Raw genomic sequence first — 22,805 nt, 5'->3', positions numbered from 1 at the left:
TTATGCCTGGTAGCCATCACTTCAGCTAGAACTTCCCTTAAACCAGTCTATTCATCTTTCAGTCTTTTTTTCCAAACCATTCCATAGAAGAAGGTATTTGCTCCTCTTGCAGGGCATTCATCTATAGCTGCATTTTTATTTTCATTACACTAAAATTTTCAGAAAAAACAACCCGTTTTTCATTTGCTATTCCTCTCCCAAACTGGGTCATGAAATTCCCAGGGTTACTCTGTCTGTCTGTCAGACTCCATTGTGCATATATGTATATATCATATCAGTAACAGAACCTAAGTGTCAAAGCCAAGATACATTCTTCAAGGTCCATTGCAATTTCCATGGCTTTTTTTAAGAATTTATATATTGATGACATCTGTCACAGTAACATTGTTAATTCTGCATACTTTTGACAAGCTTTACAAGCCGGATGTAATCTGAAGGTCAGAGTTGTGCTGCGCTTCTCAAATATCCTGTCGTGATGCCACCCAGGAGTTTGGTAGCTGGGGATTGTGTCCCATCAGTTGAAGTGGACAGATGGGATAATGTACGATACTGAAGATATGTACTTAGCATAATGCTGGATCTTTGTTAATGCCCATTCTGTACACTTTGACAACCCATTCACCTTCCCTTTCCAAATTTTCACAATCTTAACACTGTCAGACAAGCCTTGCAGACCTTTCCTGAAGCCCGTCTTCCAACCATACTTACACCTCCTGTCCTCTAGTTCTTTTTGAATTAATCTGGAAACTCGGCCTGAGGGCTACAGGGGAAAACATTGTATGCTTTATAGAAGATGGGAAGGAGCTCGAGCTGTGGAGTAGTAGAATTTGCAGCAGATTATCCTATTCTCTCATTTGAAGTGGATGGACTAGAGATAACAAAGATGCAGTATTATGATAAGTACATAACTTCCAACTGTGACTAATGTGGTCTATAATTGTACATCAGACACCTTCTCCTTAGTAGTGCCACAGCATATTATGCCAAGATCCATTGTTAAGGTAAGTACATGACTTCTGCTTGTGCCTATTCTGGCCCATAACTATAGAGTAGATGCTGCCTCTTTGCCAGTGCCACTGTATATTGTGCTGGCCTTGGCCTCTGCCTCTTTCCTGCAGCCAGTTCCTCCAGTGGCCTCTCAACTGGCACCTGTTCTGTTGCTTACTCCAATCTGTCTGGTTTCCTGACAGCAATCCCATGCTGCAGCATTTTGTATACAGTCACATTATGCATAGGTAGCGAATATCTTGCTGCATGTCTCTGGAGTGTACTGTAGTTTGCCACTAGAGGAATATACGCAGAGGAAATAGAGTCCAAACATATGCTGATGTTTCAGGTCTGCAACAACAAGAAGTTGTATGTCATCTTGATTATGCTGTTTGGGTTTTGTATAGGTTCATGAGCCATGACTCCAGGGTTTATCCAGCATGTCTAGTAGTATGTCCCTGTGGGAAGTCACCTCACACAAATCTCTGGTATAGGTTAGACATGAGTCACATTTGGGAATCATGGGAATTACCTGGATGGCACTGAGACACATTGTATATGATATCATGTGCATTGCACATAACCTTGCAGTTGATGGAGTGGAAATCTACATGCTCGATGTACCATTGTATGAACCAACTGGGATCTTGATGGTGATGTGGGTGCATTAAGTAGTCTGTAGAACTTCAGGGAAATAAGCTGTTTCATCGAACACCTGCATAGTATTGTTTCTCATCTCTGTGGCCTTTGGAAACCAGATATGCTTCTACTCATGTTGCAACATCATATCAGGGAATTGGTGTAGTATTTTCAAGGCTGATGCCTGGAATATATCCACTGTGCCCCCTGATGGTCACTGGAAGCTCCCTATAGTGAGAATAGTCAAAGCTGCACATACCTTAATGTCCACATGGATTGGTATTACACATGCTTCTTGAGATTCCATGTGAAGATGGCATGTCTACCAGCTGCTGCATGGTGTTTTTGTCTTTGTGACATTGCTCTCCTGTGTTCCTCCTTCTCATAGAGGTGAAGGTGTTTTACATGTTGTCAAATCCTGCTACAGTGACATGCCCTGTCATGGACACTGACAGCCAGAACTGCAAATGCAAATAAGGATGTACATATGTGTGTGCGTTTGTGTTCATCATTCATACATTTAACTTGGCATTGTGTAGTTTATACATATGTATCACACCTTTTCATAAACACTGTTATTTTATCATTACTATTATTATCATTTTTCCAATAGATGTTACACCTCCTCATAGTGCTGGATATTTGGAAGTGACAGACCTAAATTCCAAAAAAGTCAAGTATATTCCAGTTCCAAGGTACAGTGTTGTTACTGTTCTGTCACTACAATTTGTTTTCATTTAATAAATGCTTGTAGTCTGTGTCAAAATATGTATTATCTAAACTGTAAAAAAGATAATAGTAAACTAAATAAATAACTACAAATAGTAATACACTTGTAACAAACATTTTGTGAGGCATGCTAAATCAGCATTCTTTTACAATGAATGTCCTGTCTTCTAGTGGGCATTGGTCAGCTTTATCTTTAAAGCAGTATTCCTCAAGCATGTCTTCTTCCTAAAATTGTAGCCAATGTTGATGAGAGAGCATCTGTAAAACAAGAATCCCTATTGTCTTTCACTTAAAGCACAAGGTTTAAGCTAACGTATTTGTAATTTAACTGCATACCCAGTTAACAGTTTGTATTCACACCTGTTATTTTGCTCTTTAAACAATCTGTATACCTTCTTTTTGAGCTGTTTTCTGGTGTTTTCACTTTTTTGCTTTTTCCTTTTCCTTGTTGAGTAATACCAGCATTGTTTTACAGATATGCTTATTTTTAAAAGCACCCCAGCAAGGTAAGTGCATTGTCTTTTGTATTGTATTGACCTGGACCACTGGGTCAGCTGTTACCTCTTCCATGCTGCCTTCAGTTTCACATAAGTCCAGCATCAGCTTAAGACCACAAAGGACAAAGTAAAGAAAGGACCAGTGTTCTGACATAGGTAGGTGCATTGCACTTCAGAAAATGATCCCTTGCCTTCATAGTTGCCTTAGCATCTGAATTTTAATGAGATGACCCCCTAAATAATGGACTGACCCAATGAAGGCTTATTTGATGGTTGTTACAGTTTCTTTGGAAGATGGATATAATAGTGAATTCCTGGGATTAATTTTCTGTCCTTCAGTCGTTTCCCCTTGTTAACTTAACACTTTTCTTTGGAAGAACACAGTTGTTCCACATACATGGTGGAAATAATTGAAAAGCATTTTTTCTATTGAGCACCATGAATGAATTATCAGTGAAAATTGTATCAGCAGCTATTTCAAAACCAGTGAAAACTACTTTAATAATCTAAGAGTCTGCACTAAATGCTGAGACTAATCAGCACCCATCACAATCTTTGAAAGGTTCTTACATGTCACAGAAAGGATTTTCTTAGCTGTCTAAATCTCTTTGCAGTTAGGTCATGAAAACTTAACCCAAGCTTCTCACTGGATGTGAAATGGGTCTGCAGTATTTGTTGATTATGGATCAGTTTGACATGATGTATGTGGAGGAATAAGACATCATGGAGTGTGATTTTTTTTCTACCGTGGAGGTGCCGGCATCCATCTTATCTCCCTTTTCCTCCTGTAGCTCCTTCAATGCACTAGAGGTTCCATCATCCTCAGGTAAGTAACTGACCTTTGAAAACTTTTTTTCTTTTTTTTTTGCTAGAGTTGGCCAGACTATGGAATTGTTACCTGATGGGTAGTGGAAAAAAGGAAAGCCTAGATGGCTCCTAGCCCTGTTTTTGGATTATTTCTCTTACTCCCTGTCATCTGGTCATCCAAAATCTGACAGTTGGCACAGAGGGTAAAGGCTGTGAGCTGTAGTTCCTGTGGCACAGGTTTGATTCCCTCAACCCTCATTTGCTTACTGTTTGACCTTGATCATGTCACTTCACCAGACATTGCTCCTGAGTCACCCCTTAAAAAGGACTGTGCATTCAGTGGGTCTACCTGGTTAGCAAATGAGTGTTGTTATTATTATTATTATTATTATTATTATTATTATTATTATTATTATTATTGTTATTATGATGGAATTGTGGAGGATACCCATTAAGATTCAGATGCCATCTACAGAGATGAACATAAGTACCTGCAACCAAAGTATAATTTCTTAGAGCACCACTATCTCACCTTATTAGTAGCTACACTGGTTCATGAGTTCCAGAAAATATCACAGAACCTCACTGATATCCTACTAGCTAAGGAATCAATTTCTTTGATCACAAAATCAATGATTTGGTCAGCTTAGAACTGCATGTAATCAGTTGTTTAATACAAATGGCCTAATATGGGAGAAAATTCCTGAAAGAGAATTAGACCCTAATGGCAATATTCCCAGGTAGGAGAAAATACTTAAACTTTTAGCTGATAACAAAATGTCAGAGAAAGTCTACAGGCAGTTTTATATTCCATTTATGACATAACTAAGGATGTGAGAGTGTTCAATCAAAGCGTTTGTTCTTCTTACGGCGGGTTGGGTCGATCCTCGGCTCGAGTCGGTCAATATAGTAAAGCTCTGCATCTGAGACCAGGCTATCACAATATCCCCCCTCCTGTCCTGTCACTCAGAGATAGTTTGCGCTTCTGGATCACATCGTTAAGAGAGCTCGGATCAGAGAAAACTTGTTATTGACAGATAAGATAGTTTTTGTTTTGTTAAAAGTTCTTATAGTTCTTATAGTTATTGAAAATTTAGTTTCTGATACTATAGTGTGTGTGTGTGTGTAGTGTAGTTAGTTCTTTTATAGGTTTCCCTTTGGGGCCTACCTTTCGATAACCTATAGCTATATTTTTTCCTCTTAATTATAGCTAGTGTTAAATTTTCTCTTTTTTACAGTGAAATTGTTTTTTGCTTATTATGTCTGAGAAAGCCAAGTCTGGTTTTAAAAGGTGTCAGTGTGGGCAGAAAATGTCCATCACTGACAACCACACTTCCTGCATCTACTGTCTTGGCCCTCTCCACTTGCAAGAGGATTGCTCTATTTGCCATTCCTTCAGTGGGAGGGTCATGACAGATAGACGCAGGAAACTTATAGACAGGGGACTTCTTAAGCCTGCTTTCCAGGAGGCCTTGGACAAGTCTGACCAGGCTTAAGATGTCAGAGCCCATGTCATTGGCTCGAGTTCATCTTCTAAGTTTCGTTCGCTGGTTCCACAGACTTTGGGGGCGGCGTCGGCGTTTATCTCTCACTGAGCCCCAGGTCTTGAGCTACCGCCACCCTCCATTCTTCGTCGGGTGCCATCTTGCCCCCTTTGACCCGATCTTCCAGACCGTTATCCGATACTGATGTGGATCGTGCAGAAACTTATGGAGAACACGGCCCTTTCCAAGTTGATTGCAGTTTCCTCCCAATTGGTGTCGAAAACTGAAGGCCTTCCCTTATCTCCAACAGGTCCTCCTTGAGACCCATCCAGTCGATGATAGTGGAGCCGTCCATTGAATGATCGACACCATTGACTCTCTCCTTGGTTCCAGATTGGCTCGGCTCTGTCCTCATTCTTCCATGTCGACGAGGGGGAGGTTTTGACCTTATGAGGAAGGGTTTTGTCTACACAGACACCCACTTCATCGGAGGCGTCTCTCCCTCCCCTCTGTTTCTATTCCCACGACACATTCAAAGCATGGAGCACCATTGTCTCAGCCAACCCCAGAGGGTGCCCCTGTTCCTCGAGGGCCTCACCGTCCCCCTCCGATGAGAGATTCCCCACAGGAATCTCTAACTTCTGACACTGACTTGGATGAGTCAGAGGGTCCCCAAAATCCCCTCTGAGGATGTCTTTTTAAAACAGAGGGGTGATTGGCGGTGCTCAACCTTCTACCTCCTGGGTTAGTTAATGGATTTGATTGCTTGAAGGGCTGGGGAGACGGGACACACAGTGGACCGGGTCCTCGAAAACCAAGCAAATTATTACCGGCTCCCCAGGACAAGACTTATCTCACCAAAGGAGTCGGTTGATGCTATGGTGGTAGCTGCAGCCACTAAAAAGGAGATGTCTGAGTCTTCCTCTTCTGTTCATCCTCTAATAAAAGTTCTAGGACTATGGACGAATCGGGGAATCGTGTTTTAGTTCAGTGACTTTTGCTCGCGCATCGCTTTGACACATTTTACATTTTTTACAGAGGGATCTCATCAAGGAGCTGGGAGATACCCTCCAGGGTAACACAGATGCTGCTGTTTCAGATAAGGTAACAGCACAGCTTAACACCCTTACCTCCATAGTGAACTTCGTCCATGAGGCTCATCGAAGATAATCCTGGATGCGGCTGTGCTCATTTGCGGAAGCCTTCAAGTCTTCCTTTTGATGGTGCCACTCTTTTTGGGCCCAAAGTGAAAGAGACATTAACTCGATGTGAGCAAGAAGGAAAGACTCTGTCTGCTGTCAGTCCGTTTTCCGTTCCATCAGGTGGAAAAATGTGGTTCCGTAAAACTCAGGGAACTTTCCAGGCCACAAGAGGCAGAGGGGGCAGACATGGGATCCTATCCCTGGTAGCCTTTCCAGCACTCTGAATGGGGGCCCGACTGTTCTGCTCTGGAGGCAGTCGGGCTAGCTTTATACCCACAGGCCTGGCTAACTCTCACCTCAGACTCCTGGGTAAAAGCATTGTAACCAGAGGATACAAAATCCCTTTATGTCAACTCCACCCCAACAAAGAAGGTTTCCAGATGTGCCACCAGGCCCAGCAGCAATAGAAATTTCAAAGCTGCTCAAAAAGTCATTCAGCCAGTCGGTGGACCAAAAGGATCTGGAACTTACTCAAGGTTCTTTTTAGTTCCAAAAGACAGGGGACAGGAGACCCATTTTGGATCTCAGCAATCTCAATAAGAAGGAAAAGTTCGGATGATCACGCTCAATCGATCCTTCCATTTTTGCAGAAGGATGACTGTACCACATCAAGATGGCCAGACTGTCGCCAGTCATTTGAGCCCTGCCCTTTGGGCTCACCTCAACCTATTCACCAAATGCATGGCAGTGGTAGTGTCTCACTTGAGATGTCTATTCCGGGTGTTGTTTTCCTATCTGGACGACTGGCTCTCACCGCCACCACGCCAGAGACTATACAGTCAACCTTTGTTCCCACTAGGATTTCCATAAACCTTGAAAAATCTGCCTTACTGCCCTCACAGCATATTTCATTCAAACACTGGTAAAAGCTCCTCAAGTAAGGGCTTCATCCCTCAAGGAACAGGTTCTTCTTCTACTGCAATGCAGGAAAGCCCCAAATTGGTGTTGAAGGTTTTGGGACTCATGGCAGCATCCCTGATTGCAGTTCCTATGGGGAGATTGCACATGAGGCTCCTCCAATGGCTGCTGTTCACGCAGTGGTTGTTCCAGCAGTTATCCAGATTCTGATAACAGATTCTTGCAAGCGAGACCTCTCATGGTGGGTGTCCAGTCAGGATCTCACCATGGCTTCTCTGATAGGGTGGGGGGAATGGTCCAACATGGAGTACAATCTGCACATAAATGTTCTGGAAATGAGGGTGGTGTTCTTAGCGTTGCAACACTTTCAAACCCTCCTACCTCTAGGAACAGTAGCAGTTCAGACAGACAACATGTCTGTAGTCTGGTACATAAACAAACAAGGGGGAACCAGATCTTACCCATTATGCAGAGAGGCCATGAGAATTTGTCACTTTCTGATACGTCATTGCGGACAGGATGAACAGAGCCATCCTGTTACCTCACGAGTGGTCCCTCAAACCACAGGTGGCGAAAAGAATTTTCCGCAAATAGGGCCAGCCTTGCTGCGCCTCCCGATGAATACCAAATGCAGAAGCTATTTTGCCCTTCTACCTATATGCATTTCCACCTACCCCTTGATTAAATTTCTTCAGAAAGCCATGAACCCGGAAAGGACAATTATACTCATAGCCCCATTCTGGCCTGGGCAGATATGGTTCCCCTTTCTTGAGCCCATCAAACAGAGGAACCATGGATCCTGGACCCAGTACCAGATCTACTGACACATTCATTGGGGTTCCTCACCCGTCTCTTCTATCCCTCAAACTAGCAGCTTGGCTGCTCCACTTCCTAGCCAGGTCTGATTTACTTTCTCCGGCAGTTCAACGATTTTGGTTGCTCTCTAAAGGCTTTCACTACAAAAAACTACAGGAGTAAATGGAAACACTTTGTGTACTGGGCATCTCTCTTTACATAAAAAGTTCTAAATTTCTATCCATCCTTTTCTCTACTTCCACACTAAGAGTACAGTTGGCCATATCCAACTTCCATGTTGGTGAGGAGGTTCCTCTTCCACCGCCCCGTCAGATACCCCCTTTATATTCCCATGGAATTTAAATTTGTTCATCTCGGACGTCCGTCAGATACCCTTTATTCCCATTGATTTTGATTTATTAATGTTGCCCCCTTGAACCAAACCAACCTCTTCTTCTGAGTTTTTGTCATGGAAGACTCTCTTTCTTTTCAGCGCGGTTACTTCAGAGAGTGTCAGAGAGCAGCAGCATCTTCAGCACAAAACCAATCTTAATTTTGTTTTCCACCCATTTTTTCACGAACAAACGACACCTTTCCTTCCCTCTAAAATGTTCTCTGTCATAATATTAATCAGTCCATTGAACTCCCTAGCAAGGTTGGAATATATGCTGCACAGTTAGATGTCCCACAGACAGCTAAGATTTATTTGGGAGAGAGGAGGATTTAAAAAAAACAAGATCAACTTTTGTTGCATTTGCAGACAATAAAAGTAGTCCAGTCTAGTCCACATGTCTCTTGTTCTCTTCTCTATCGGGCCCTCTTACCTCTATATTGGGATTATTTTCTCGCTTTTTTTTTTAATTTATCAGTGAGGATAGTTTTCTTGATTTTTTGTGGCAGTATGTACCCTTACTCAGGTTTATTGTTAGTCTGGTTTGCTTGCAACCAGGATCTGATAATGCTTGGGGAGGATTGTGATATATAGCCTGGTCTCGAGCTTCTCTAAGATGCAGAGCTTTATGGAACATAACTTCTTTTTACATTCCATCATTTTGTGTGATTGCATATTTATGGACAAAATATAGTAGGCTAACGATCACAAGGTCTTTATAAGCCTATCCATGCAACCCAGCCTAATTCTGTCACTATGTATCATAGTTATTTATTGGGGGGGGGGGTATGTGTTTGGGCATTACTATCTTCCTCTGTCCATCAGAGACTTGAGAGCCACACTTGGGACATATTTCTGTTTTCTCATCCATTGGTTAAGGTTATGCTTAAATAGGGTTAGGGATGGACTCTGCTCCACATGGACGGGAAGCCTGTTCCAGTGTATGGGGATCCTCTGAGACACATATCTCTTTCACCAATGTGTCTTATTTATGTCACATATGATCTAGTGGTTCTTATGCTGTTCATTTTGCAGATGTGCAAAAGGTCCATCAGAGCTGGATCTGAGGATACCTTGTATGCCAGGCCTCTAAGTAACCTGTAGGAGACTGAGAATAGAGATAGAGTTTTTAAGGCAGTTCATAAAGGACAATGTGTTTATACTCTGGATTCTCCTGGTAAAGAACCTTTGTGGGCATTCCAGCTGTTGCATATATTTGGTCAGGTACATGCTGAAGGGTGCATGATATTCCATGATGGGAATGATAAGGGCCACATAAAGTGGCAGTATGACTTCTTTGACCAGGATGCTATGCCCTTACTTATAAGTTGGGCAACATAGAATGATTTTTTGCTACCTTGACCACATGTTGGTCAAAGGGCAGATTGTTGTCTACATATGTTATCAGATCCCTAGCTACCTGATCAGCTCGTAGATTTGTCTTATTGATAGCCTGGGCGTCAGTTTTCCCAAAAGGCACTATAATGCATTTTTTTGGCATTGAGTTTTAATCCATGACTTTCACACCAGTCATTTGACTGTGTTGTACCTTCTTATAAGATATTTGTGTCATGGCAAAGTCTATGATTAATTTGCAGTCATCTGCAAACTTGGTCAACCAAAGACCCTTGACATTAGCCTTTACCTCCGAGAAGTAGATGCCAAATAGAAGCAGTGTCAGCATGGAACCCTGAGGTACCCTGCTGGTAACCAGTCTCTTAGTGGAAGTAGTCTCACTTGTCCTGACTTCCTGGGTCCTAGCTGTAAACCAGTGAGTTATCTAGGGATTTATGCCCAGTTTGGTTAGTTTGTCAACTATACCCAAGTGGGGTATTATATTGAACACCTTAGCCAGGTCCTTGTAGGCAGTATGCACACCATTCCCCCTCATCCATTGCCTTGGTATCTTCTCAAAGAAGTCCACCAGGTTTAGTACACATGATCTTCCCTTGACAAATCAAACTGGGTTGAATCCATTGTCTAAGATCCAGCAGAAAATGGTGAACTTGTGCTTTGCAAGACCTCATTTCTTTGGTGAAGAAGTTCACCACCACATGATGCAGATGAGCACAGATTGTCAGTATGTTTCTTTTGTCTACATCTGTACAAGTCACAGAAACCCCCGGCACAACCCATACACATCACCTCATTTAAGGATTGCAAGTTATGACCTAGTTTGAAATCAACTCAGACAACACTCATCCGGAAAGTCCAGAAAGATTCTGCTAAATCAAAGCCAAGAGAAACCCAAGCTTTTGGTGTCAGATGACAGCAACATCGACTGCTTGCTAGGATATTTTAACAGCTCATCAAAAAATCAAAGTGGCTGTGATGCGGTTCTTTCAAGTAGCAGCATAACATCTGATGTGTTCAGTAGCAGGGACACATACATGAATTTTAGGGATCACTGCTATTCAGCTGTATCACAGTCAGGAGCACTGTTTCCCAGTGCTCTTGTTCTGTAATCACCTGTCTAACAGGGCCACTGTCTTCTTCTACAAGGACTGTTTCTTATTACTTTTACCTATTTTCAAAAAAATGCAGGTAGATCTTGACTCATTCTGTGCCTCCTCTTTCTGTTCCTCAAAGCATGCAGTAGTTTAATGGATACCCTATGAGAAGTTGATGACAACCCACTGACTGTAAATTTAGAGATTTAACGTTGTCAGCAAACAACCCCACAACCTGTGGGAGACAGCATGAAGAAATGCAGGCACTCCCACATACCATTTCTTAGATATTCTAACATAATGGTGGAAAAACATAGGGTAAAAGGTAAGCACACAGTACAACAAAGAACTGTAAAAGCATTCTGAACTGAAATTCAGCTAGACTTCTTCCTAGTAAGGGAAGAACTTTGGGGTAGAATCAGCAATTGCAAAATCATCCCCAGAGAAACAGTCAGCCCACATCATAAACCACTGGTTACCACAGTCGGCTGATGCAGTAGTCAGAGAATGCTTTAAGGTCAGCAGAGTCTAGACTGGTGACCTGGAAGTTAACTAGAGAGAAAGCACAAGAGTTCACAGAAATACTTAGGGCTTTTGCATCCCAATAAGGAAGGAAAATAGGTGAAGTGGAAGCAGAATGGCAGCGCCTCAAAACAGCATGTGTGAGGACTGTGGAACAGCTATGTGGTTGAGCCACATGTGAATATAAGGTACATAAGGAAAGATGGTGGTGGAATGCAAAAGTCCTGGAAGTCATGAGAAGAAAGAAGGAATTCAGGAAAAAGTGGAAGAATGAGAAGAATTATGAGGCTAAGAAGGAATACTGGTTGGCTAATAAAGACATTGTGAGAGCAGTCGCAATAGCAATAGCAAAGTACAAGGCACCAGAGGCAATCTAGGGTTTTTAGAATGTGACTCAACAGATGGCACAAAGAAACTCTGTCAGGTTGCAAGGCAAAGATAAAGGTGATAGTCATCAGGCACCCTTCATAAGAGATGCCAGCAGCAACCTGCTCACCAGTCAATAGGGCAGCAAATGCAGATGGAAGGAGTACTTCCAGCAGCTTCTGAATGAAGCTGTACTACCCCAGACACAGCCTACAGTGAAAGGAGAAAGCCCCCTAGAAGAAGTAAGAACAGCACTAAGGAAAATAAATTCAGGGAAAGCAGCAGACTCAGATGAGAAAACTACAGATATGATCAGGATGTTGGGTAACTTAGGAGATAAATGGCTCCAGATAGTATTTGTAGCAGTACAAAGTGAAAGGCATATACCAGATGACTGGAAAATAAGCATTTTTTGCCAGTGTTGAGTGTTGAAGAGCACCTGGGACATTCACAACTGTGGGATGTATAGAGGTGTCAAAAGTCCTATCTACTGCATGAAAGTTCTAGAGTGGATGATTGAAAATGAATAGTAGAAAGTAAGATAGAAGATGAGCAGTTTGGATTTAGATGAGGAATGCAGCACAACTAACCCAAAGTTTGCAGTGATGAGATTGTTGAGAAGAAGCTAGAGATGACAAAGGAGACCAACTGAGAATTCCTGGACTTGGAGAAAGCATATGAGAAAGTTCCAAGAAAGCTGATTTGGGCAGTCCTATGATGGTTTGAAGTCACAGAAACATTTGTAGAATTAGTGCAGGCTGTATATACAAGGATCTAATGACACAAGTATGAACAGTGTTCAGACTTGCACAGGGGTTCTCATTTGACATAGGTATGCCTCAAGTCTCATCTCTGAGCCCACAACTGTTCATACTGGTGATGGATTACATTAGCAAACATGTCAGAGGAGACAGATCAACAAAGATGATGTATACATATGATGTACAAGAACTTAATCAAATGATAAGAGAAGGGAATGCAAAACTGAAGGCACATGGAATGAAACAGAGTACAGATCAGGCAGTTGTAATGACAGCACATAGTAGGTATCAGAAGAAGTTGAAATTGAGATAGAAGGGAAAAAAGTGGAACAGGTTAATAACTTCAGGTATCTAGGAGGGGTGGTTGAGAAGAAGGGAAGTCTGAATAAGGGAGTCAAAACTAGAATTGCAACCCAGCCTAATTCTGTCACTATGTATCATAGTTATTTATTGGGGGAGGGGGTTGTGTTTGGGCATTACTATCTTCCTCTGTCCATCAGAGACTTGAGAGCCACACTTGGGACATATTTCTGTTTTCTCATCCATTGGTTAAGGTTACACTTAAATAGGGTTAGGGATGGACTCTGCTCCACATGGACGGGAAGCCTGTTCCAGTGTATGGGGATCCTCTGAGACACATATCTCTTTCGCCAATGTGTCTTATTTATGTCACAAGCAAAATTTCAATCCTTGGATCTAGTGGTTCTTATGTTGTTCATTTTGCAGATGTGCAAAAGGTCCATTAGAGCTGGATCTGAGGATACCTTGTATGCCAGGCCTCTAAGTAACCTGTAGGAGACTGAGAATAGAGATAGAGCTTTTAAGGCAGTTCGTAAAGGACAATGTGTTTATACTCTGGATTCTCCTGGTAAAGAACCTTTGTGGGCATTCCAGCTGTTGCATATATTTGGTCAGGTACATGCTGAAGGGTGCATGATATTCCATGATGGGAATGATAAGGGCCAAATAAAGTGGCACTATGACTTCTTTGACCAGGATGCTATGCCCTTACTTATAAGTTGGGCAACATAGAATGATTTTTTACTACCTTGACCACATGTTGGTCAAAGGCCAGATTGTTGTCTAGCTACCTGATCAGCTCGTAGATGTGTCTTATCGATAGCCTGGGTGTCAGTTTTCCCAAAAGGCACTATAATGCATTTTTTGGCATTGAGTTTTAATCCATGACTTTCACACCAGTCATTTGACTGTGTTGTACCTTCTTATAAGATATTTGTGTCATGGCAAAGTCTATGATTAATTTGCAGTCATCTGCAAACTTGGTCGACCAAAGACCCTTGACATTAGCCTTTACCTTCGAGAAGTAGATGCCAAATAGAAGCAGTGTCAGCATGGAACCCTGAGGTACCCTGCTGGTAACCAGTCTCTTAGTGGAAGTATTCTCACTTGTCCTGACTTCCTGGGTCCTAGCTGTAAACCAGTGAGTTATGTAGGGATTTATGCCCAGTTTGGTTAGTTTGTCAACTATACCCAAGTGGGGTATTATATTGAACACCTTAGCCAGGCCAGGTAGGCAGTATGCATCCCATTCCCCCTCATCCATTGCCTTGGTATCTTCTCAAAGAAGTCCACCAGGTTTAGTACACATGACCTTCCCTTGACAAACTCAAACTGGGTTGAATCCATTGTCTAAGATCCAGCAGAAAATGGTGAACTTGTGCTTTGCAAGACCTCATTTCTTTGGTGAAGAAGTTCACCACCACATGATGCAGATGAGCACAGATTGTCAGTATGTTTCTTTTGTCTACATCTGTACAAGTCACAGAAACCCCCGGCACAACCCATACACATCCCCTCATTTAAGGATTGTAAGTTATGACCTAGTTTGAAATCAACTCAGACAACACTCATCCGGAAAGTCCAGAAAGATTCTGCTAAATCAAAGCCAAGAGAAAGCCAAGCTTTTGGTGTCAGATGACAGCAACATCAACTGCTTGCTAGGATATTTTAACAACTCATCAAGAAATAAAAGTGGCTGTGATGCGGTTCTTTCAAGTAGCAGCATACCATCTGATGTGTTCAGTAGCAGGGACACATACATGAATTTTAGGGATCACTACTATTCAACTGTATCACAGTCAGGACCACTGTTTCCCACTGCTCTTGTTCTGTAATCACCTGTCTAACAGGGCCACTGTCTTCTTCTACAAGGACCGTTTCTTATTACTTTTACCTATTTTCAAAAAAATGCAGGTAGATCTTGACTCATTCTGTGCCTCCTCTTTCTGTTCCTCAAAGCATGCAGTAGTTTAATGGATACCCTATGAGAAGTTGATGACAACCCACTGACTGTAAATTTAGAGATTTAACGTTGTCAGCAAACAACCCCACAACCTGTGGGAGACAGCATGAAGAAATGCAGGCACTCCCACATACCATTTCTTAGATATTCTAACATAATGGTGGAAAAACATAGGGTAAAAGGTAAGCACACAGTACAACAAAGAAATGTAAAAGCATTCTGAACTGAAATTCAACTAGACTTCTTCCTAGTAAGGGAAGAACTTTGGGGTAGAATCAGCAATTGCAAAATCATCCCCAGAGAAACAGTCAGCCCACATCATAAACCACTGGTTACCACAGTCGGCTGATGCAGTAGTCAGAGAAGGCTTTAAGGTCAGCAGAGTCTAGACTGGTGACCTGGAAGTTAACTAGAGAGAAAGCACAAGAGTTCACAGAAATACTTAGGGCTTTTGCATCCCAATAAGGAAGGAAAATAGGTGAAACTGTCGCTTCTAATATATTGGCTTTTATGTTGATGAAGGGCTTGAGTGCTATACAGTGTGTTTTATTTCCTAGACCATCGTCTTGGGAAGACTGATTCCACGTGCTGTGGATTCTCTAGTTGAGCATATAAAACCCCGCGCTTTTTACTCCATGGCTGGAGGACTCTAGAGATTTCCCTGCCTATGCCTGATAGACTGTTTTTATAAATATTACTCATTTGCCTGCTAGACTGTTTTTATATATATTACTCATTTCTCCAATGTATTCATAAATTTATAATGAGGGTATCCGCCCGTGAAGTACTGCACAGTGTAGTGTAAATGCAACCACTCTCAAGTAATAAGCGTGTTGTTGATTACTGTTGAGATATTGGGACTTTAATCAGCTCATAGCTGCTTAATTTTGTATCCTATGGATTTCTATCTTTGCTGTTTTTAAGCTGTCTAGTGGTCTGTACCTTGGCATGCATAAACGTATTGTAATGTAACTGCTTTTGTTTGGACTAGCCTAATTACCTAATTGTACTTTGTAACCTAACTGTTTTTTCTTTTCTCTATCTCTTTCTAGCTGGTTTAGGGTTAATTATTCCCCTCTCAACTTCAGAAAAGTGCTCCGCGTGGACTCATAAAACTGCAACTTCCACCCTCCACTACCTGCCTGGGCTGTTTCCCCTGGGTTCACTCTGCTAACTGGCTTTCATAACCAGGAGTAACCCTCACCAAAGTTATATTGTATGTTACATTGATATTTGTTCTTTTTAAAAGTAACATTGATGTTATTTCCTGGGTTTTCTCCCCTGATATAGAAACTAGACTTCTGCCAGTCTTCTCAGCAGCCACCTCCCCCCCCCCCCGATTACTAGACTGCTTGATTCCCTCACTATATCTTCTCTCTTCGGTTGATTAAAATACTTACTGCACTATACCTAAAGCCATCTTTGACTCTAGTACTCTCTATTTACCCCTTTCCCTACCTAAAGTACTGTCTCTATTATCCCTAGCCTCTATTCATAGTTCCCACACCTCATGCTTATAGTATCTCTCCTGCCTGACTCTTATTCCTTTTAGTTCTTCTGATCTTTACCAATCTGCTATTGCTAGTTCTCTCTGTCCCTGTGCTCTGCATTAACATCTTCGCTACTCTCCTGCCTCCCTTGTAACTTTTCAGGGAACTGTTTCCCTTGAGCTTAAACTACTCTTTGTCCTCCTACTACTAGTTAAACTGACTATCTCCCTGTATCCAGACCTACTCTCCTAGGATTGCTTCTTTCTGATTGTTTTCCACTCCTCTCCCCTGCTCTCTCACTAATTGTGTGTGCCCCGCTCCGCTCCCCTCCCTACCCCCCACTCCCACCCACCCCCAGGGTCCTCAACTTATACCTCACTAAACACTCCCCCTATCCTCTCAACCAATCTCCTTCCAACAAACTAGACCTCCCCCTCATCTTTTACCACACTTCCCCCTCCACTCTATAATATCATATCCTCCCACCTTTTGACACCTAACTACAACACTATTTCTTAAAATCTACTATACCTTATCTCTTCTATCCTTCTCCCTCAAAGCACTTTAATAACCAAACGTATAGTACATTCTTTCTACTTTCTATCCAATACCTACTCATTTCCTATCTTATACTGGCTAATCACCTTCCTAAATTTCTATACACACATTCTCCTTGTATCCCTTCATTATACAGTATTACTGTGCTATCTCTACCTAACTATTCTTTCTAAACAACCTACCTTAGGCCCTCATCTCCTCACTATAATGTCTCTAACTTTAAAACCCTTTCTCATCTATGCTCTACTTGCAATTATTACTTTAGCCTCTCTCTCTCTATCATACCATATCACCTCATTGCAATTCAAAACTTTCTATGAACAAAACCTTCACATAAAGCAAACCTTACCTTCATCTACCTTTAGCTCCCTTAAACATAGTAACATTACCTGTTCTTCCAACTATTTACTGCCAAAATATCATAGGGTTTCTCACACTACCCCTAACTCTAACAAAAGATTCCTTAGTATTTGTCTCAAACTGCTTAAACTACTATCAACGCACCATCAGCAACTCCTCTTACACGGTGACATTCATCCTAATCCCGGTCCTTCTACCATTAACAATCATAACCAAATCTTTAACTCTTCTCCTCTTCCTGCATCAGGTACTAGAACTAAAAATTGCCTTCTAATAGCTCATATTAACATCAGAAGTTTGAATAACAAAATCCACCATTTACATGCACTCCTTCACTTGCATTCATTTGATATATTATGTGTAACAGAAACATGGCTAAAACCCTCCACTCTAGATCAGGAAATCACCCCTCCTGGCTATAACATACTTAGAAATGACCGTATAAAAAAGAAAGGAGGCGGTATAGCCATTATTTATAAATCAAACCTACTAGTTTCCCAATTTAATGACGTTCCATTAACAAGCTCTAAAACAGAAATCTTATCTATCAAACTACAGATAAACAACAATAAAGCAATCTATCTAATATGTATGTACCTTCCCCCTGGCAACAATACCCAAACACTAGAAAGCCTACTTAGTCCCTGTCCAGTCAACTACCCCAAGAAACCATAATACTTGGTGACTTCAACATTGATTGGAAAACCTGTGCAGACCATCAACCTACTAACCATATTAATCTCCATGGTTACTCTCAATTAATAACAACTACAACTAGAACACATAAACCAAATAAGAAAGAAACAATTCTGGACTGGATTCTAATTAATAATGCCCACACTTACTATACTGCAGGTACACTTCCTGACAGTATTAGTGATCACACACTTACATATGTGATCAGACAAAACTGAATATTCCTAATATGCATAAACTTAAAAGATGCCGCTCAAAAATTTTTCAACCCTGATAACTTCCTTACAGAATTACAGGCATGTGACTGGTCACCTTTATCACACCTTGAACTCAATGAAGCAGTTTCCTTCTTTAACACAAAATTTCTGCAAGTCCTGGACTATCATGCTCCATTCCACTCTATTAGGATAAAAGCCAAAACTGCCCTTGGCTTACTAAGCAAACTAAAGAAAAATGATCCTTAGAAATAAAACCTGGTCCAAATGGAAAGCTACCAAGTCCCCATCTGACCATCTCCTCTATAAACAGTTAAGAAATTCTACCAAAAAAGACACTCTTAGAGACAAAAAGGAATTTTATCTCCACCTTCAACAAACTACACAAAATACCCTCAAAATTTTGGTCAGGTATAAATAACCTTCTTAAACCAGGTCATTCTACTACTCCTACCCCTCAGGATTTAACCCTAATACCTCTACACTAATCCCAAATGCCTTTAATAACTACTTTACAGAAGCCATTCTAACACTAGCAAACTCTCTACCAACACCTACTCCATCCTCACCTGATATCTCTCCAGCCTCTTCTAATCACTTTCAAATCCAACCTGTGTCTTCTACTATCATATATAAGCTTCTCTCAAAACTAAAACCATGCACGCCATCAGCTGACCAGCTCCCTTCTGAATACTTACAAATTGCTGCTAAAGCTATCTCTCACCCAATATCTATTCTAATAAATAGGACCATCTCTGAAAAGAAAATCCCTCAGTCTGGAAGATATCTCACATAATTCCCTTCATAAAGGAGGCCCTTCTTCGAATTATCCAACTATCGTCCTATTGCCTTACTGTCCCCATTAGCTAAAATAATGGAAAGGTGTATACATAAACAATTTCTGAATTACCTTCTTCAAAACAACCTTCTAGCTGACTGTCAACATGGTTTTAGACCCCATCACAGTACTACCACTGCCCTTCTGTCTTTTACCGACTCTATAAATAAAAATCGAAACAGTAACCTTCTCTCATCAGCTCTATTTATAGATCTATCAAAAGCTTTTGATATGGTTAACCATAATATACTCCTTGACAAACTTAACAACCTCTCTTTAAGCTCTCAGACTCTACAATGGTTTAAAAGCTATCTGGAAAATAGACAACAAGCAGTTCTATGGGAAAATAACCTCTCATCTTTACTTCCAGTAAATGTAGGGGTTCCACAAGGATCTATCCTTGGACCCCTTCTTTTCTCAGTATTTATTAATGACCTATACTTGAATTTACCTCAAGCTACCTGCATCCAATATGCAGATGACTCGACATTGATCTGCTCCGCCACAAATACTCCCTCTCTCCAGTCCATCACCCAGACAACCTTTCATAATGTTGAAAAGTGGTTTTGCAGCATTGCCTCCTCCTTAATCCCAAAAAAACAAAGCTCCTTCTCTTTACTCCTACTAATAAATATCCTACACCTCTCTTTACTATCACCTCCAATAATTCAACCTGCATTAACCCTGATAATACCACTTTCGACTATTAGGGGTAACCATTGATAACCATCTCAATTTTGATGAACAAATAAATAGTACCATCAAAGCTGTGAATAAAAAATTGGGACACTCTATAGAATTAAACCTTTCCTTACCCCAGCAGCCAGAAAAACATTGCACAGACTCACCTGCTCTCTACTCTCTTTTATGCTTCAACCATTTATACCACACTCTCTAAAAGAACATCAATAAACTCTCCACATGTTATAACAGTATAGCAAGATTCATTAATGCAACTCCCTTTAGAACCCACCACTGTTATAACCTGAAACAACTAAATTGGCTAGAACTAAATAACCAATTACTTTACCAACAACTACTTATAACTCATAAAGCCCTTCACTTCCCTGAAAATACTCCAAGTCTGGCTAAACTTATCTCTCCATATAAGAACCTAAACACACTGCGTTCTGCCAACAAGTTTCTAGTATCCATTACTAAATCAAATAACAAAGCTGGAGATGCACTATTTTCTAATTCCATAGGCAAACACTGGAATCTAATCCCTCAAGAAATAGTGACTCTTCAGTCCACCTCTCTCTTCAAAAGACATATCAAAGGACACCTTACTTCTCAATGGCTATGTCCCTGTACCAATCCCGATTAAAAGTATGGCTCAACACACCTTATTATTTTTCTTTTACTCCTGTCTCCTCACTGGCCCTACCTGAAGCTTTCTGAAATTTGAGAGGTGAATACTTAAGTACTCCTAGATCTCTGAATAACTTTAGTGGATAGATTTTGCTTTTGTTTTTAACTTGTACTTTTTTTTAAAATGTGATAGTCATCCTTTCTTGTACCTTGTATAATTCTACTAAAAAAAAAAAAAAAAAAAAAAAAAAAATGTTTTTATTATCTGTTATTTTGTCTATATTGGAGCTTTTCTTCCCAGGCCTCTACTGTAAACGGATATATATCCAGCTGGACTAGCCCGGTCAACAAATGTAAAATAAAATAAAAATAAAATAAAGTGGAAGCAGAATGGCAGCGCCTCAAAACAGCATGTGTGAGGACTGTAGAACAGCTATGTGGTTGAGCCACATGTGAAAATAAAGTACATAAGGAAAGATGGTGGTGGAATTTAAAAGTCCTGGAAGTCATGAGAAGAAAGAAGGAATTCAGGAAAAAGTGGAAGAATGAGAAGAATTATGAGGCTAAGAAGGAATACTGGTTGGCTAATAAAGACACTATGAGAGCAGTCGCAATAGCAAAGTACAAGGCACCAGAGGCAATCTAGGGCTTTTAGAATGTGACTCAACAGATGGCACAAAGAAACTCTGTCAGGTTGCAAGGCAAAGATAAAGGTGATAGTCATCAGGCACCCTTCATAAGAGATGCCAGCAGCAACCTGCTCACCAGTCAATAGGGCAGCAAATGCAGATGGAAGGAGTACTTCCAGCAGCTTCTGAATGAAGCTGTACTACCCCAGACACAGCCTACAGTGAAAGGAGAAAGCCCCCTAGAAGAAGTAAGAACAGCACTAAGGAAAATAAATTCAGGGAAAGCAGCAGACTCAGATGAGAAAACTACAGATATGATCAAGATGTTGGGTAAATTAGGAGAGAAATGGCTCCAGATAGTATCTGTAGCAGTACGAAGTGAAAGGCATATACCAGATGACTGGAAAATAAGCATTTTTTGCCAGTGTAGAAGAGCACCTGGGACATTCACAACTGTGGGATGTATAGAGGTGTCAAAAGTCCTATCTACTGCATGAAAGTTCTAGAGTGGATGATTGAAAATGAATAGTAGAAAGTAAGATAGAAGATGAGCAGTTTGGATTTAGATGAGGAATGCAGCACAACTAACCCAAAGTTTGCAGTGATGAGATTGTTGAGAAGAAGCTAGAGATGACAAAGGAGACCAACTGAGAATTCCTGGACTTGGAGAAAGCATATGAGAAAGTTCCAAGAAAGCTGATTTGGGCAGTCCTATGATGGTTTGAAGTCACAGAAACATTTGTAGAATTAGTGCAGGCTGTATATACAAGGATCTAATGACACAAGTATGAACAGTGTTCAGACTTGCACAGGGGTTCTCATTTGACATAGGTATGCCTCAAGTCTCATCTCTGAGCCCACAACTGTTCATACTGGTGATGGATTACATTAGCAAACATGTCAGAGGAGACAGATCAACAAAGATGATGTATACATATGATGTACAAGAACTTAATCAAATGATAAGAGAAGGGAATGCAAAACTGAAGGCACATGGAATGAAACAGAGTACAGATCAGGCAGTTGTAATGACAGCACATAGTAGGTATCAGAAGAAGTTGAAATTGAGATAGAAGGGAAAAAAGTGGAACAGGTTAATAACTTCAGGTATCTAGGAGGGGTGGTTGAGAAGAAGGGAAGTCTGAATAAGGGAGCCAAAACTAGAATTAGAGTGGCTGCAGCCAACTAGCACAGTACCAGAGGTGATGTTTGACAGAAAAATGCCAAAGAAGATGAAAAGTAATGTGTACAAAACAGTTGTGCAAACAGTACTTCTGTGTGGTACAGATACCCCAGCAGTAAAAGCAGTGCAGTTGAGGAAGTTATTGGTTGTGGATAAAAAGACTGAGACAGTTGGTAAGTTACACACTATGAGAGAGACAAAGGTATGAGGATATCAATGTATCAGCACAGAAGGCCAAGTAGCTCCATTTGCAGAGGAGTCTAAGAGAACAGATCAAGGTGGTCCTGGTACGTGCAGGAAAGCAGAAGAATCTGGTGAAGAATTAAAATAGACGGAAGGGAAGTAGAAATGAGGACATCCTACAGATGGATGGAATGTGTGAGAGAAGACTTGCAACAGTCAGGCATGACTGTTGAAGAATGTGGGAGTGTGGCATTGAATCAAGACAGATGGCGACAGTTGACATGATTACCCAACCCCATGTATAAAATTGGAAAAGGGGTTGGATGATGATGGTGATGATGATTCAGAGATTCTTCCATTAAAGGCATTGATGCTGGGGTGTTCCTGTCCTCATTCAGTAGCTCTCAGTGAAGAACCTTAGGCAGGACTGTTAGCCTGTAAAATAATGTATGAGACTTCACCCTGAACTAATAAAGTAAGGTACAGCAAGCTGGCAGTGGCCTCCATGCTGACATTTTGACCTTTTTTTTTTTAAAACAAGAAACACGTATTAAATTATCACGCATGGCATGGCAGTCTTAAATTTATATA

General features: G+C 41.1%; 1 protein-coding gene across 1 annotated transcript in view; it reads left to right on the top strand.

The window, feature by feature from the left end:
• VWA8 (von Willebrand factor A domain containing 8) overlaps positions 1–22,805 on the top strand; it is a 3,458,065-nt gene that overhangs the window by 2,237,976 nt on the left and 1,197,284 nt on the right. Inside the window, exon 36 of the mRNA XM_044071701.1 lies at positions 2,240–2,321. Coding sequence (XP_043927636.1) covers positions 2,240–2,321 — 82 coding nt within the window. The remainder of the gene's footprint in view (positions 1–2,239; positions 2,322–22,805) is intronic.

Source organism: Protopterus annectens, chromosome 5.part0, assembly GCF_019279795.1.
Source record: "Protopterus annectens isolate FY-2018-M chromosome 5.part0, PAN1.0, whole genome shotgun sequence".
Taxonomy (NCBI): Eukaryota; Metazoa; Chordata; order Ceratodontiformes; family Protopteridae; genus Protopterus; species Protopterus annectens.
This window is presented reverse-complemented; position numbering and strand designations above follow the sequence as displayed.